The 16,804-nt window shown below is 39.4% G+C and overlaps 2 protein-coding genes across 3 annotated transcripts in view; one reads left to right on the top strand and one right to left on the bottom strand.

Annotated features, from left to right (window-relative positions):
* nnt (nicotinamide nucleotide transhydrogenase) overlaps positions 1-3,729 on the bottom strand; it is a 41,859-nt gene extending 38,130 nt beyond the window's left edge. For both annotated transcript variants that reach the window (XM_084935063.1, XM_084935064.1), the window contains exons 1-2: positions 3,654-3,729; positions 1,490-1,709 (exon numbers count right to left, since the gene is read on the bottom strand). In XM_084935063.1, the coding sequence (XP_084791189.1) occupies positions 1,490-1,643 (154 nt within the window). In that variant the 5' untranslated portion in view covers positions 1,644-1,709; positions 3,654-3,729. The remainder of the gene's footprint in view (positions 1-1,489; positions 1,710-3,653) is intronic.
* Positions 3,730-7,288: 3,559 nt separating this feature from the next.
* Positions 7,289-16,152, top strand: ccdc80l2 (coiled-coil domain containing 80 like 2). Its single transcript, XM_084932589.1, has 12 exons — positions 7,289-7,901; positions 7,973-8,061; positions 8,197-8,370; positions 8,527-8,678; positions 9,747-10,052; positions 10,233-10,473; positions 10,596-10,752; positions 12,759-12,895; positions 13,358-13,509; positions 13,959-14,062; positions 14,448-14,528; positions 15,621-16,152. Exons 1-12 carry the CDS (start codon positions 7,622-7,624, stop codon positions 15,953-15,955), a joined length of 2,208 nt encoding a protein of 735 aa, XP_084788715.1. The 5' UTR covers positions 7,289-7,621; the 3' UTR covers positions 15,956-16,152.
* The last annotated feature ends 652 nt before the right edge of the window (positions 16,153-16,804 follow it).

The raw sequence follows: 16,804 nt of genomic DNA, 5'->3' as shown, positions 1-16,804 counted from the left end.
CACAAGAGACAAGACAAGTGAAGATAGTCTTATGAGTTGAAGATAACTTATTACGTTACTGTGAGAGCAATGAAAGCTTCCACGACTGAAACCCTGAGCCTGCAGCCTCGACACCTTCCCCTATGAATGAAACATTGAAAAGGGCAGACCCTCAGCGGCACGTGATTGTTGTTTTTAAATAAACATGTTTACACTGTGCCGATTTTCTTGGAAATGAGGACAAGAGGAAATGCTGAGAGGCTGACAGACCTGGGTTGTTTCAAAGGAGGGGATGCTTAGACGTACGGCAAACCAGCCTTTTATTATACAGGGACATTATAATCATTGATTGGGCTGAGATAAAAACTTACAAATAAGATTACAGTGATTTTTATTTTTTTAGATTAGTGCTGAAGCAGCTCTCTGACAATTTTACAAAAGAAGTCAGAAGCATCATGCTGTGCTCATTTGCTAACTCTAATCCCACAGTCATTTATGTCTGTAAGCTTGCTTGCAAGTTATGCCAACACCATACACAACATGCAGCAAAGTCTGATCTTGTCCACTTTAAAGAACAAAACCCGTCTCACGTAAACACATGCTTTCAGGTTATGCTGTGAGTCTATAGGTTCTCTGGAGGTCAAAGCATATTCACACGTAAGCATGTGTGCCCCTCCTACATGAGATCATAATCTGACACTTGTGTGTCCAGAATAAACGCTGCCAGCTGTTACTGGAGTGAGCTGAACTGCAGAAATGTCAACCCATGTCACCATGAAGCAAAGGAAACCAGCACACGCAGACATAAAGCTCCTCTAACCAGCTGGTACTGGCTTCACAGTCATCACACCTGCTGCCTCAGAAACTTCAAACTGAGAATGTCCCTGAAACTGGGTTATGCACTATATAATATTTAAACAGAAAGCAACACCGACTCTAAACCAAAACTCCAAAGCAAAACAGACTCCAAACTGAAAAACTGCTGGATGAGACTGAAGTTTGTCCTCTGGATTAACTATTTCATAACACTGACCTTCAAAACAAGCATGCAAGAATGAATGAATAGAATGCTACAACAGTGATTAAGGTGAACTGAATAACCCTCTATCTGTTTTATATAATGCGTAGCAGACACCTGTAACACTCATGCTGTACACCTGACACTGAGAAAAGACGTGGATGCTACAGGTGGTGTTGCTCCTGTGGCTATCAGCGGTTAAATATCTACCTATATCTCAATAAAGATATGTCTCAATGAAACAGTAGAAAAACCCAGCCTGCTATTAAAGAATGACCAATCATACATAATTGTGAACTTCATAGCATTATTCTTATATAGGAACACTAGGTCACAAAAGCTTACACCTAGCAATAAAAAACTGTTCCAGGCCTGGGTCACCTTGCCCATTTTATGGATTACGAAGACAGTCAATAAAACAAAGAGTCACACCACACTGATTATAGCATTAATGATTCTTTAACTTACGCTCCTCACTGTGCAGTGCCTTACCTGGACTAGCACATCGCCCGAGAGCTTGATGGGTCCTAAAAAAACGCAGACATGTTGACTTGATGGTATGGCCACTCTGCAGCTTTACAGCAGAAACCCCGCTGAACACAGGCGCTGAGCAGCTGGCCGCCACAACTCGGAGGAGGCTAGCCATGGTGCACGCACACACACCTGACGCTCACACTGCAGGAGGAGCTATAGAGGACAGACAACAGCCCTCCTGGGGAGGAGACATGAAAAGAGAGAGAAGGGAGGGTGGTTAGAGGTTAAAAAGAACTGCAGGATGAAACTATGTTGAAGTGAGAGGAAAAAATAAGCATGTTGAATAATTATCTCGATCCCAGAACTAGAATCCAACGACACATGTGTAAAATCCTTTCACAGAAAACTGTCCTTCCCTTGCACATCAAGGACATGCAAGTGACCGCTGTTTATGCAACAGGTCACATAGCTGCACTAAAATTCAACACCTTATTATGAGTGCGTTGTTTGATCGCATATCAACCTAACTGTGCACTAATAAAGCCACAGAGAACTACAATCACTTATTTTAATTGCAACAAACCAAATGATTCAAAGGCAGTAAACAGCATATGTGGCGTAGTGTGTTTGCTTTAAAAGAAGATAATATGACTGGGATAAACTAGGAGAGGAGGCTGGTGCAGAAGGGTTCAAATTAGACCGCACTGGCTACAAGCTCTACTGTGCCACTTTTTATGTCTTGAGTAAAGGTTAAAAACATGCACCAATCATTAGTGCAGAGAGTGGAGTTCAAGGGACTCAATGAACTGAGGAATCCTCAATATTTCAAGTAATTTGTCAAGCAAAAAAAATCATATTATTTGCTGCTACACCTTTGCGAGTGGAAAATATAGTTACTGTGTAAACTGCAATCAATACTATTAATTGAGCTGTCCGTAATTTTTTTGTAAAAAGTCTAAAGAGCTAATAGCAATTAATGTCTTAGTGCACAAAAAACATAAGTGATAAATTATAAACAGCAATCAATACATCATTAAATCTAAATAGAGTCATACAATCATAGCGTAGGCACATTAATGAATATGCCTGTAAACATTTTAAATTAAGTTATTTATTGTTATTTCATTATTGAATTAAGCTCTCAATCTAGAGTTAAACAGTAGTCAAAATGTAACAGGCCACATATGACCAACAATATTCAAAAACTACCCAAGAAAACCAAACTGTACAACTTCATAAACAAAAAACAGTCATTTGATGTTTACTGATAATTAAGAAGCTCATTAACAATGGGATCTCTCAGTGTACAGCCTTGGATGTGCATACACTGTTTGGATATTTCATGCTAGACATTTTTAGTAGTAGTATTATCATTATTATTATTGATTTTTCAGGCATTCAGTTGGAGCACAAAAGCTGAGCAGTCCTCAGTAAACCAAGACTGAAGTTAAACAGGCCTGAATGAAACGTGGCAACATAAACGCAAAATGAACTACGTGTATGAATTAATAAATAAACAACAACACGAATAAAGGTCGATAAAAGTTAATTGTGGATCATTTAAAGACAGTAGTTGAGGGTTTGTTTGTTTTTTTAACCTGTAACTACCACGTCATTGAGTTTCAGCTAACATGCAGCTAACAGTTAGCTAAAGATACATAAAAATAACCACCAACATCATCATCAAGCTGCTTGGGTCTGCTGCTTTGTGTTCTATGCTTAACCCGCTCTGAGCACCGTTAACCTTTCCACCACCTCGTGAGTCACCAGTAAAACAAACCCACATATCAATGGCTTCCTTACAATAACAACAACACAGCGGTGTCATTCAAAGAAAGCTGGTGCATTAAACGCATTTCAGGCGGGCCAGCTCTCACACAGCTTCCCCTGCGACTCAAGAGACAACACGGTCACAATCCAGGCGGGCAGCTCGCTTCTCTTTTTGTCTATACCCGTGACAAAATATATATCGGGGGGGGGGGGGGGGGGGGGGGTAAGGAAGCTAACCTCAGCTAACATAAAGCGCGCTAGCTTGCATACAAAGTCATATGGTTCTGATTCATACGTGTAGGCGACGTGTGAGTCAAAAAAGGCCCCCTGCACACTCGCAGAAATGCAAACCGAAACAAATGCATGGTGGAAAGCGAGAGTGGAGAGGTTAACGACTGATAACTCGACTGACCTTTGAAGACAGTCCCCGGCTCTGTGCAGCACAGGCGAACTTTGCGACGACCCGGAAGGAGTGAGGAGAAGCGGCCGGCACAGAGACGTGATTGGACCACGGGAGATGCGTCAGAGGATATCAGACGGCGCATGTTGCGCTGTAACTGTCAGTGCCGTTTCTCTGTCTTTGTCTTGTCAACGTTTCCTTTTATGCTTTATGATAACTTTTCCACATATTATATGTCATCAGATTTACCGAAAACAGCCTTAATTCAGACGAAAAGTTATGGTGAAGCCTTTCCATATGCTGGAAAAGACTAATGAGCACATTTCTGTAATGTACCTGAAAAATGCATGCAACTCTGCATGGCCCCACTGAGGCGCGCTCTACTACAGTTTACTAAATCTGAGGCTCCGCTTGGTTCATAGAGTTTACTGTACTGTTTATGTGTTGCTATTCGCATTTGCTTTCACTTCGTGGATAAAGCAGCCCACAGCCAATACTCTCATTCTTTTTGTTCCTGCACAGAGGAATTGTTGGTCTCCCCTAAGTAGCACTAAGCCAAAGAAATAGGCTATTGCCAGCTGTGTTTCATTAATGCATGCTCAGTGCTGTGAAAAAGTATATAACCCTTCCTTTCTGCAAATAAAAAGCAGGAAGAGGGCGGATATTTTTTCAAAGCACTGAAAAATGCAATGTATGAGGACCCACTTGTGCTTATATCTCAGGTTAACCCAGAAAGATTCATTCTGAGCTATGAGAAGCCCCATCTACATTTGGAGTAAACATTACAAAATTCACTTTTGCATGGGTCTACAGATGCTTACTTGGGGACCTGGATTAAAAAAAAAAATACTTAGGGCCAACTTTCAGGGCTGAGACTTGCACTGAGGTTGATTTAATTGTGTGCGATTCATGTGCATTAATTTGTGCACATCTAACAGTCTCACATAGTCACAAAGCCAGCTATGCACTTTGCATACATGGCATGCCAAGTATGCACTTTGCATACTTGGCATGCCCACTGTTAATAACTAGGATGTCCTTGCTTTAAGGTGACCCTCTCTGTGGCCCTACTAGGCATCATATAAGCAAAACAAAAAATTCAGGTAGACATTTGACACAGAGGTCCAATTCATAGGATTTGGTCAATATTAGTGAGGGGCTTTTTTAAGGTGTTTACCTTGAGTTGTTTATCTTTTCAGTAAACCTAGCTGACAATGTTTTTCACAATCCAGACTCCAAAATACTCTTCTATTCAGATTAGAACAAGTTTTTTGTGGTCACCAGAAGGTTGGGGGTCCCTGGAGTTTTTTTGTTCATCGTGGCAGGTCAGTTATCTCAATTTACTATGCATACAAATATATTTGTACAAATTTAAATCTTACATCTTTTCTCTGTGTTTATGATTTGGAGACTGATGTTATAGGTGTCCTCCACCTTGTGATGTCATCATGTGCGACCTCATACTGACCTGAGGCTGTTGTGCATTTGATTATGTTAGCATGTCATTGTAATCTTACATATGCACTAAACTCAACACCTGGGCTTCATTTGGTATGTTGGAGACTGCACAGCTGTATGAAATTCAGCGTTCTCGTGCAAAGTGTAATATGAATGGTGCTGTGAAGTCAGCGGAAAGAGGCTTTCACTCTGTTATTCTTGGTCTTAACCCAAAGATATCTCATCATGGTAAATGTAAGCTGGTACACTGTCTGAAATGAAATCTGACATCATGATCGTCTCTTAAATGATGTATTTCCTGTGAAAAATCACATTGTTGTGCTAACGGGGAGGTGAATTCTTACGGTTTTTACCTTTTAACTGTGTATCATTATTAGTGGAAAAACAAAAGATTTACAAAAACTGATACACGACCTGTATTGACACTTAAACAACAAGATAGCAGCTTCTTTATGTGTCTTTGTTTATGCTATTCTTAGCTTCTTTTCTCTCACATTCATTCACTTAAAGCACAGCACATGTAAACAGAACAAATCCTCTATTTCTCATACACAGTGATCATCTGGTTCTCTTTATCAGGACCACAGAGCGGGATGCATTGTGGCTGCACCTGGTTCTCATTGTATTTCATTTCACCCCACAGACAGCTCTTCTAATTGCACTGACAGCCTGCATTCTTCCATTGTCTTTATTTTGTCTCTATTCTCACTAAATTCCATTTTTGAGGTCAAGAAACATGTGCAAGAATATTTAGAATGTCATAACTCTTCAAAGCATGTGTTTTTCAGTCCATCTGACAATAAATTCTACCTGTTGCACTTCCTCGCTATGTGCAGTAGATCCACTAATGATTTGTTACAAATGAAATTACATATAAAATACTAACAATGTGCAGTTTTCATACTTATGTGGATACTTTATTTATATAATATTAAAAAAATGCATTTGATTTATCGTACAAAACATGAAATATTTGCTTGTTTTATAGAATAAGGGCAATAATTCTAGAGTAAGCCATTTATAGTCACTAGCCATTTTATTAGGGAAACCTGTTCAACCTCTTTTAATGCAAATATCTAATCGGCCAGTCACATCACATGGTTATCAATGTATTTCGGCAACAGAAGACTGGAAAGACTACCTGTTCTGATTAGGCTCCATTTCTACTGGAACATTCATATGGTAGGATCTGAATCTGGCATAAACAGCCTGAAAAGCATGGATCCACCCTGTCAGTTTAAGCTGTTGGCCATGTAATAGCATGCCAGTCATGTCAATGTGGACCAAAAAAACTCCAACACTTTGTACACCACAAAGAATTAAAAGGTGTTCAACCCAGTAGTAGCAATGTTTACCTAATAAAAAGTGCCCGGTAAGTGAACATAACAATAATTACTAAGATCACTATTAAGAATGCTCTAAATATTCTGCAAAACAGAATTTCTGTCACCATTTCAGTGATTATGTTTGCATTTGAAGAGATCTGGGGGTTTATAGGTTCAAATTGCAGATATTTCAAGTCAGATTTGTAGGTTTTAATGAGAGGAAGGAGGTTGTAAGCTTTGTTGTTTTTAAGCTTTGTGAGGTTGGAGAAAGATGAGTGCTTTTACTTGACAGAAGGATTGACAATTTTGAACTGGTGTGACCTTTTCTAGACAACGGCATCTGCAGTGTGGTCTTAGTTATTTATGGTAATTGCCATTTCCCATCACTTAAAAGCTTTGACTCTCCTGAACAAATGGCTTTGGTCTGAACTGCCTGAACTTCCCAAAGTTCATGACCTTCACTGTCCTTGCCCTTTTCCTGGGAAAACCCCATCTCTCACAAATCATGTGTGCGGTAACAAAGTTTGTGATTAAAGTTCATCCTTTTGTCTGACAGATAGTGACATATGTGTAAATCAAACATGCTGAATACAATGAAATTTCATCTGGTGAAGAGATTCAAACCAAAAACAATGTGTGGCGCCAATTATGCAACAATGACTATTTTTTGTGGGGTGTGTGTGTAATATTATGGTAGTGTGTGGGACAGAGAGGGAGAGAGAGTTTTCTGGGAGAAAATGCTTTGAAGTTGCAGAAAATTCCAGGAGTTTCCTGTTAAAGGGTCTGGGGTTTAATTCGATCCAGGAGTGTGTGTCTGTGTGTAAGGAGAGGAGTGTCTCTCGAGTCAGTTTCTCTGCTGCAGAGAGGCGTTAACACCACGATAGGCTTTGCTTTTCCCTTTCCTTTACAGATTCCAGGTTGGATCCACCTGTTTTTCACCATAAAGCCTTCAGTGGAGCGTTGAACTGGGATTCAAGCTATTGACTGGATACTTTTTTTCCTTTTTTAAAATAACTGCACATCACTTCTAAACAAGTGGCAAATCCTAGTCTGTTACAGAGGCAACACTGCTGACTAAGACCTAGCGGTGGTGAAAGCAACACTGCACATATGTATTTTTACTTCAGATGAGGATTTATGAGCTGCTAAGCAGTTCCAGCTGATCGCCAGACCAATTTATTTGCAACATCAGTGAGGATGTCTCAGTTTTTTACCTCACGCTATCTGTTGCTGATTGCAGCTTTGTGGAGCCTCAACAACCTGGGTTTGCTGGCTGCATGGCAGGGCTTCGGTGACGGTAAGCCAAAGGAACTGTTGGACCCAAATGTACGAGACTGGGGAGACTACTCAGACCTTCCACCAGGAATTGAACATGGATTAGGGCTGGAAGAAAGCAGAGAAGATGGATATAACAGAAAAGTTGGAGAGTCATCATCAAGCTTGGCTCCAGAGATGGATTTCCTGGCTGACTTTGCAGGTAAGAGGAATTAATTGACCAGCAGATGTTCCTGTTCTTATGTCCCTACAGTCACCGATTTTCCCTTGCAGGTAAAAAGCGTCTGTGGGTGATAACAGCTCCATCCCACAGTGACCAATATCTTCGTATGATGGAGAAACAGCTAGAAGAAATGGAGCAAGTACTTCTCTGCAATTTATTCTGATACATACACATTATTTACTCTTTTTTCAGATTTAAAAAAAATTAAAACTAGCTGCTTATCCATCAATTTTTACTTGTTTTATTTGATTGTTTCTTTCTCTGCCTTACTCAGAAAGGCCTGAACTGCCATTTAGCAGAAAGAGATACGTACATTGTAACTATCATTCAGAATGCTATGATGGAGGGACGGATCCAGAAAACAACTTTTCAAGGAGATGCCACAGTCGAGAACCTGGACCCCGACACGGTTACCAAACTGCTGCACTACCTGGAGCTTACCAGCCAAGTAACCAGTGTGCCATAAACTGTGTGATTCATTTCAAACTCTTGGCAACATATAAAAAAAGTTATTGCCTTTTTAATTCTTTTTTAAACTGAAATGCTTCTTGGTGGTTTACTAGTTGATGTGCTTCTGATTTGTGTTGAACACCAATCATGTCAGGAGCAAAAGTTCACCATGCTGGTTATAAAGAAGAACCTACGGGTCAGCGAGCGCTTCCCTTATCCGGTCCGTGTCGAGGCCGTTTTGGAGGTCATCGATCAGTTCCCCATGAGGAAGCTGGAGAAGATGACCAGAAAAGGATCTCACCTCAGGTTTCACTACCTTACTTTTATTTTTATGTGATGACTAATTTTAAAGGTCCTATATATGATGATCATGCTTCCTTTTCAGCTGTACACCGTGAAATGTTTGTCCTGTTTAGCATCAATAATTCATTTTCTTCCACTTACACAGTTCAGGGTCATAGAGGTCTGGAGCCTATCCCAGCGGTCATGGAGTGACAGCCAGGATATACCCTGGACATGTTGCCAGTATATTGCAGGGCTAGCAGAGAGAGTCAGACAACAATTTACTCTGACATGCACACCTATGGTCAAGTCAACATCACAAATTAAATTAATGTAATATTTCTGAGCTTTGAGAGGAATGTGTCAGAAAGTTTGCCAAACAGTCCTAGAGAGGCTCCTGCAGTGAATTCAGAAACAATAAGTACAGAAGAGTCACAAAATGTGCAAGGATATTTGTACCCAGTGCAAAACAATTATATACAAGAGTTTCAGAGATCTTTAGACCATTATATGGCGTACGCACACAAATAAGACTAGCAGTTACAGAGACTGAGTAACAGTTGTCCTCCTTCCACCTGGAGGCTGCTGAGTAGTTGATGCAGGTAAAGAAAAGTCTCATTAGTTTATCCGGTCACTTAAGTGTATGACCGCCTTGCATTCACCGTCTGATGATGAAATTGACGTCACTCAGCAGTTGGGCACTAGCTTAAGTCAAACTCACTTCTGAGAGACTGAATTAACTACCAATGGGAAAGAAGGATACTATGGACTAATAAGGTTGGAAAACATGCAAGACTAATCTACACAACCAGAATATGGAATGTCAAATGCAGCAACTAACAAAGCGATGGGGAACAAGTGAAGCGATTCATTGGTGAACAGGACGTTATTCCATGGGCAGTATCTGCTCACCAGACTTCCTGCTAAACAACTCCCCCTCATTTTATTTTATTGTATTTTTTTTTTTTTTACAATGGCTGACACTTACGTTCATCAGTTTAAAAAAAAATGATGATTAAAAACAGATAAAGATTTCATAGTTTTCCAAGTGAACACACATGTGAATTTTTTGTTTTCTATGCCATGTTTTAGATGTAAAACCACCAAAAAGAAGATTGTGAAAAAAAGAAAAAAGATGACACTTAGTCCTCAGAGGAGAGGAAATGTGACTTCTGTGGTGCCATTACAAAGAAGACCACCTTTGGACAAAAAAGCTGCTCTGAGGAGTAAGATCCAGGATATACTGAGTGGTCGGTCGAGGTTTGTAATTCGTAAGCCGTCTACAATGAGAAAGCCTTCGAGCAATAATGATCCCATCAATTCTAAAGTACAGGAGAAAACAAGGGTGACCAGTCCTCCATCTGTTTCAAGGAGCAATGAGGAAGTAAAGAAAAACAGGTAATGTCTTTTTAAGTTTGTATGTTTTGTTAGACTTTGAAACAGAGTGAAGAGTATGAGAATGTTTTGATTTGTGTTCACATCTGGTATTTCTTGCCTCCTCTTCTGCTTACAGCACATAAATACTGTTTTTAGTGCTGGATGGACATCAAAGTGACTTTTTTATATATTGTATTGCAGCACTCATCCATCTGTGGAAGAAGGAAAGAAAAGAAATGTAGAGAAAAATAATGGAGATAAAACTGGTCAGAGTGGAAAGGTGAACAAAAAGGAAAAACAGAGTTCTAAGAAAAAAGGCAAAGGGAAAAAAGGAAAGAAAAGAAAAGGAAGGGGGAAAAAGTCCAACAGAGAGGCAAGTGAGAAGGATAAAACAGCGCTGAAGGAGTTTTTGGACAGTTTAAAGGGGACAAGAAGGTTGATGGTAAGACCTTTTGTCTAATCGTTGCACTTCTCTTTGCCTCCAGATTGTTAATGAATTTAAATCATGTGTTTTCACGGCTGTACCTGAACCAATCTTCATGTTTTTGTTTTGCCTCATACAAGGTGATCTCAACACCCAACAGAGAGGCAACACTGTATATCCAGCAGACTGAGGAGAATGAGAAGTATCGCTGTGAACTCGCTATGAGGAAGATCACAGTGGCAACCATTACTGGACAGGGAAGTGATGACACACTTATAATTCAGCACTACCACCTAGGTAGGAAGGGTTTTTACCTTTTTTGGCGGCTGTGTGATGTTGCCAGTTATGTATTTGCATTTCAACATTTGTTTAGGTTCTCTTCATGAATGCTTTTAAAACTACAAATCCTGTCAGGGTTCACTGAACCAACACACATTTGATTTTGTTTTGTTTTTTACTAACATGCAACCAAAGGCAAATATGGTGCTTCCTAGAAACTGAACAGTAACAAAATTGTCCGTGGGTAAGGTGTTGACCTATTGCCAGCTATTTTAGCATGCTAACAATAGCTAACGGTAAAATACACAGACTGTTTATAAGCCTTAAGGTTGTTAGTAAAGAGATAGCCATCTTGGTATACGCCTTATGCGTGTACAGACATGGATTATTAATTAATTAATTTTAACCTTTGGTCTGAAGTCTGTTTTTAGACACACTAACCCTGCGCATGAATGTCATAGTCATTCTGATATTTCAGTTTTTTGTTTTTTTGTTTTCAGTTATTGAGGGTGACAGTTTGGGTCTTCTTCCACATAGTGATAACACATCTGAATGAAACATACTTACAGTCATTTAAGTTAATTATCTTGGAATCTGCAGTTGTTTAGAAATGGCTTCAAAAGGTCTTCTTAATTTAAGTCTCCTATTGTCTTTCTTTGATCTTGACTGAGTTCGTTGGACTTTCTCATTGTTCTAAATATTGGTCAATCCGATAAGTGGCATGAAAGAAATTCTTTTTATTCTGGAAAAGAGAAACTACTAGTTGTAGTCAATCAAGAACCTAATAGGTCTTGGCCTTGTCAAGTTAAGACAATGTAGAACCTTCAGCACCAGTTACGCTGAAAAGCCCTCAACTACCATGACATTCATGGCCATGATGAATGTATGTAAACTTTTGAACACAAATGTTTGTGGACTTGCTTTTGAAGAACTGTTGTTTCAAGCCTTCGATTAATATTTTAGCCTAACTCCCATATGTCACCATATTGGTACATCATTTATTAATAACATATGGTTGAAGGTAAAGTAAGACAGTTCAACTTCAGAGGGACATAAATTATCCCTCAGTCACATAGGCCTAGAGATGTGGCATAGCAACCTCCTGTCCTCGCGGAAAAAATGTGTATTCCATGATTGGGTCGAGAGTGGTTGCTAGAAGTTGTACAGAAGGCGCTGAAACTAAAACCTCCTTGTGATCACTGTGGTTGGTAGTAGAGTTGCTGCAATGACAACATCTTCAATACAAACTGTTATCAACCAAAGGAATCATAAGGAGAGTTTTGGTGCAGCACCATATTCCTCTTTGCCACCAACGTCACCAAGCGATTGCAACCACTTGCCAACCAGTCAGGGAATATATATTTTCCCCAGGAAAAATATATATGCCAGAGGGTTACCAGAGGGTCACCGTCAATCTATAGACCTGCAGGACTGGATATTTAAACATACATTAAGTGATTAGAGAATGCACATTTTTATCTGAAGACTGGTCTGTAGACCTGTGTGAGCGGGGGCCTTACTGAACAAAGTCAGTGGGATTCATCATCAGGGAACTAACCCATACAATACACAGTTCCCATCAGCCATAAAAAACCAGATAGTATCTAATAAAGTGAAGTGGTTTAGTCAGAATAACATAAACAGCTCAGGTTTACTGCTAAGCAAAACGTAGTAGTTCTCTGAACTTGTGTACCAGGAAGTAACAGTTTAATTTTGCACTGCGGAATGTAGTAAATGTTTAGTTTAACTTTTACACTGTGATACTGCAGTAGTTACATTTTAACAGTTAACACAGTAGTTCCTTTCCACAAGAGGACTTGGTGAATATACACAGCCAAACAAAAGCCCTGTGTACTCACTGTCTTCAAGTTCACACATCGTTCAGAGACACTGATTTAACACTGTGGGATATAGTGGTTATAATTACTGTTTTTGTTGCATGCACTGTAACGTGTACTTGGTATTTTCTCTAACATCTGTGTGTGCACACATTGATTTATATCCTTTGTATGTGTGTTCTCCAGATTCAGAGCCTCCACTCAGTGGCCAAGCAGAGCACGTCTTGGATTTAGGGGCCATCTCTCTGCTGAGGGCAGAGCTCAGCCTGTCGTCGCCCGACCTCTTTTCAATGACTGTCACAGATTATGACATCAAGGCCAGTGTAAGAAAATCTCACCTGAGCTTTCCAAGTTTGGCCTTTTCTTGCTTATTTGGCTTTCTGATAGCAGATAAGTTTAGAGATTAAAAGGACAACACACTCATATTTCAAAGCCATTGCAATATTTGAACTTCAAGTAACCCATCGAGGAACCCATTATTTAACCAGGCAAAGATGGGACTTTGATGTTCATAGCAACAAATATTTCTGGCACAACTTCACCTACTTCCAGGGTGCATGGAGAAGAAGTTCTGATGACTCCAGCAACACTTAAAGTAATCGGGAACAACTTTATTATGTGACTAAGTGTTGGTCACTTAATAACTTTGACATTCACCAAAAAAGAAAAAAATTGTAAATAACACAGTTGTATTGCAATACATTTTCCTTGTTGTTTAGTTGCTTATGTATGCCCATAAAGACTAAAGATCTAATCCCTCACCTGCTCTTATCCTTCCCCCCCAGAGAGTCTTTGAGGCTCCACCATCAAGCCAGGCTTTGTTTGACTACATTGACAACTTTCCCTCGAGGAACCGAGAAAAAGAGAAGGAAAGAAAGAATCCACCAGCGTGCTCTAAAGACATGGGACAGCCTGTAGTAGAAAACCCACTGCTCAGGTAATATAATTAATTTGTTTTTATTGCAGTGAGCACCATCCACTAAGAACAAAACAAGCTCAAAATAAATTTGAAGATTGCTGTAAACAGGGTCAGCATATTTTAGTCTCTCCGTCACCTTAAATTATCAACAGTGAAAAAACCCATGTGGTTACAGCGACCTTTTTTTAGTGGAGCGTGGATCTCTGAAGCTTTCACAGTCCAATCTCCTATCTTTATCTTAAATCGTGTAATTATTCTTCATATTCGTCTTTATTGATTCCTGTGTAAGTTTATGTTTGTTTCTATTTTATTAACACAAATCATGATATAAAGTGTAGCATAATTCAAATTTGAAAACTGAGTAAAAGTATGATTGAATCTATGGTCTTCCATTTTATAGAAGGTGGTCTAATGACTGAATGAAACTGACAGGCATCCAAGTTTAAATCTATATTTTTCATTTCTAGGTTCATTTCTAAAAGGAGACTGCTGCTCATCTCTGCTCCCTCTGAGGATGACTATTTGTTTCAGCAGCAGCTCTCTGCTGTCAGAGGACAGGAATGCCCACTCGGTACGTGTTTTAAAAGACCCGCGGTAACAAGGAAGTGTTACAAGGAAGCCAGAAGTCAGACATGGGTAGATTTGTCATGGTTGTGAAATTTGGACCTGAAAAAGCATACCAATAAACAAAACTGTACAGATCATGACAGAATCAAACAATGAATATTATAATATGAAATTAGTGTATTAAAAATGTTATGCATTTATAAAATTGTGCGGTACAAGAGCCATATTATTTGAAATATATAACCATAGCTAGACAGGCACTTAGCTAAATAGGTTCATCGACACAAAATCATTTCTTTGTCTTTATAAAAAAGGATCATTTTGATTATCTGTGCTGAATGTGTCCCTTTTAATGAGTCTAAATGTACCTTCTCTTGTGTTTTTCTCAGGTATTCGTCACTTTGCCATGCTAAAGCTGATAGGAACAGAAGAAAAAGCATCAGGAACTGTTGAGTTATTTCCCTTAAATGGTACGTCATGGTAATGTGGGGCATTCCAGGTGTATGAGACGTAATGGAGCATACACGTTTGAAATCATTAGTAATATTGTATATTTTAAGGTAGGTAGTTTAATAAACATTTTGGTCTAAGAGCAGATTCTTTGTTTAAAAAAAAAAAAGAAAAAAGATTGATGTGGCTTGCATGATCTCACCTGTTTTGTGGACTGCAAAAGGCTACATCTGTCAACCAAAGGAAGCGTGTAGCTGAGGAAGACACATTCAGTATTTATATTCTATCATGCTGTCACTACTGCTAACCTTTTGCCACATGTAGATATGTGGTTTGGCCTGCACAGAGATGGAGATGCAGTTGGCAGGTGTAGTTTGGCAGAGAGAAAACAGTTTCTACATCAGTGGTAGGGAACTCTAGGCCTGAAGTGCCAGTGTCCTGCAGGTTTTAGATATCACCCTGGGTCAACACACTTGAATCAAATGATTGGTTAGTTACCAGGCCTCTGGAGAACTTCAAGCCATGTTAAGGAAGAAATTTAGCCATTTTAATCAGCTGTGTTGGATCAAGGACACATCTAAAACCTGCAGGACACCGGCCCTTGATGCCTGGAGTTCCCCACCCCTGTTCTACGTTATACTGACTGGTAGCGCTTCATTATAGCAAAGAGATCTATACAGCTGACCAAAAATGATCCCAATGGATAAATAGCAATACATGCTGCACAAAAACAAAAACGCGCTTTTGATTAATTTTTTGACTCCTTTTTGTATGTTTCCTTTAAAAATGCAAAAATAAAATCAATGTCAGCACAGATGACACAAAGGGGAAATTTAGCTGCAGAGCACGAAAAAGTTTCTGTTCCAGGTAGTAAAAGTTTATTTTTGCTGTAAAGTCGAGCATTTTAACATAGAAGTATATGGGACTCTCTCCCTTTTGGAGCCTAGAGGAAATGCTTTTGAAAGTTTTGTTTTGACTGTGGTTTTTAAGGTTGAGCTGTCATAAGATTTTATCTAATCTGAACGAATCTGGGTTATCCTAGTTTTCGTTTCTTTCGCTTTTCACTGTTTTGTGTAATTTAAATGACTTCCATTCTGTCATCCTTCCCCCAGGTCGCAGTCAGACTGAGGTTGAGTCATTGACGCCTGACTTGGTCAACAATATGAGGGAACAGCTAAAGATTGATAAGGACTATTTCAGCATGGTGGTTGTGGGGAAGGATGGTGACCCCAAAACATGGTTTCCATCACCTATGTGGTCCCTGGATAACATCTACGACCTGGTGGACTCTATGGAGCTCCGCCTCCAGGAGGAGAAGCTGCAGAAGAGGCTGGGGATTCACTGCCAGGAGGACAGAGGAAGAGGAGGCAATGAGCAGGAACACTCCTACGGATACAATGAAGAGAGGGCAGAGATGATGCACTTCTACAGCCAATCGGAGGAATAATGACAAAAAAAGAGGAAGAAGCGATTATCTACCTAAATTTTTTAATATGAAACAAAACGTATCAACATGTGGATTTGACTTGAGCCAATGAGACCTCAAAACTGGACTCATAAGAATCGATAAAGTCGATGTATAGATGATGATCTGCTGGATCGTACAATAATAAGCTGGATATTTTACAAGAAATAAATACATTTGAAAAGATAAGCAGACAACAATGGCGTGGTCTTATTCAATCATTTCAACTGCCCTTTAAAAAAGCAGTTTTCTCTTTGACTTCATATGTAAAAAGGGAAGAAAGTAATTTCAAGACAGAGCAGACGGTGCTTTTTACTGATATGTCTGTCTAGACCTTTCAAACACATCCACTGTGCAAGTACAAAAAAGGAAAGGTTCTCTACTGAAATATGCTGATACTAAAACGAACAAAGTATTGAAACAGAAGAGAAGTTCTTTTATTTAAGCCATGACTTTTTAAAGAGCCGCATAAACCTCGTGGTCAGTAATACAGATGTTAACAAAAGTTTTACATGAGTTCTTCACTTGCCTGCATGGACTGATTTCTTGAATTCAGAAGTGCTAACACTGAAAGTTTAACATCGAGTTGTGACCAGAACATGATATGACTCATTCATCCAAATACTAACAAACAAAGCCATCGGTCTTAACCAAACCGGGATCCAGCAAGGGGAATAGCAAATGTTTACAATGAAACTCATGTCAAATATATCCTGAAGCAATGTTTAGTAAAATCAACACAAGAAGAAGATATGCAGGCTTAGCTCAGAGCAAATTCAAGTGTCCAAAATAGCAAACACCTCACATGCAATAATATGGCTCTGCAATATT

The sequence above is a fragment of the Perissodus microlepis genome, chromosome 7 (assembly GCF_051167445.1).
Source record: "Perissodus microlepis isolate ML-2025 ecotype Zambia chromosome 7, ASM5116744v1, whole genome shotgun sequence".
Classification (NCBI taxonomy): Eukaryota; Metazoa; Chordata; class Actinopteri; order Cichliformes; family Cichlidae; genus Perissodus; species Perissodus microlepis.
Note: the sequence above shows the minus strand (reverse complement) of the source record. Positions and strands in the feature narration are given on the sequence as shown.

Bases quoted from the DNA above. Each gene is read 5' to 3' on its own strand.
- ccdc80l2 (XM_084932589.1), top strand. From the start codon at position 7,622: ATGTCTCAGTTTTTTACCTCACGCTATCTGTTGCTGATTGCAGCTTTG. The intron at 10,053-10,232 runs GTAATGTCTTTT...ATTGTATTGCAG, and splicing joins GAGGAAGTAAAGAAAAACAG to CACTCATCCATCTGTGGAAG. The intron at 14,529-15,620 runs GTACGTCATGGT...TCCTTCCCCCAG, and splicing joins TGAGTTATTTCCCTTAAATG to GTCGCAGTCAGACTGAGGTT.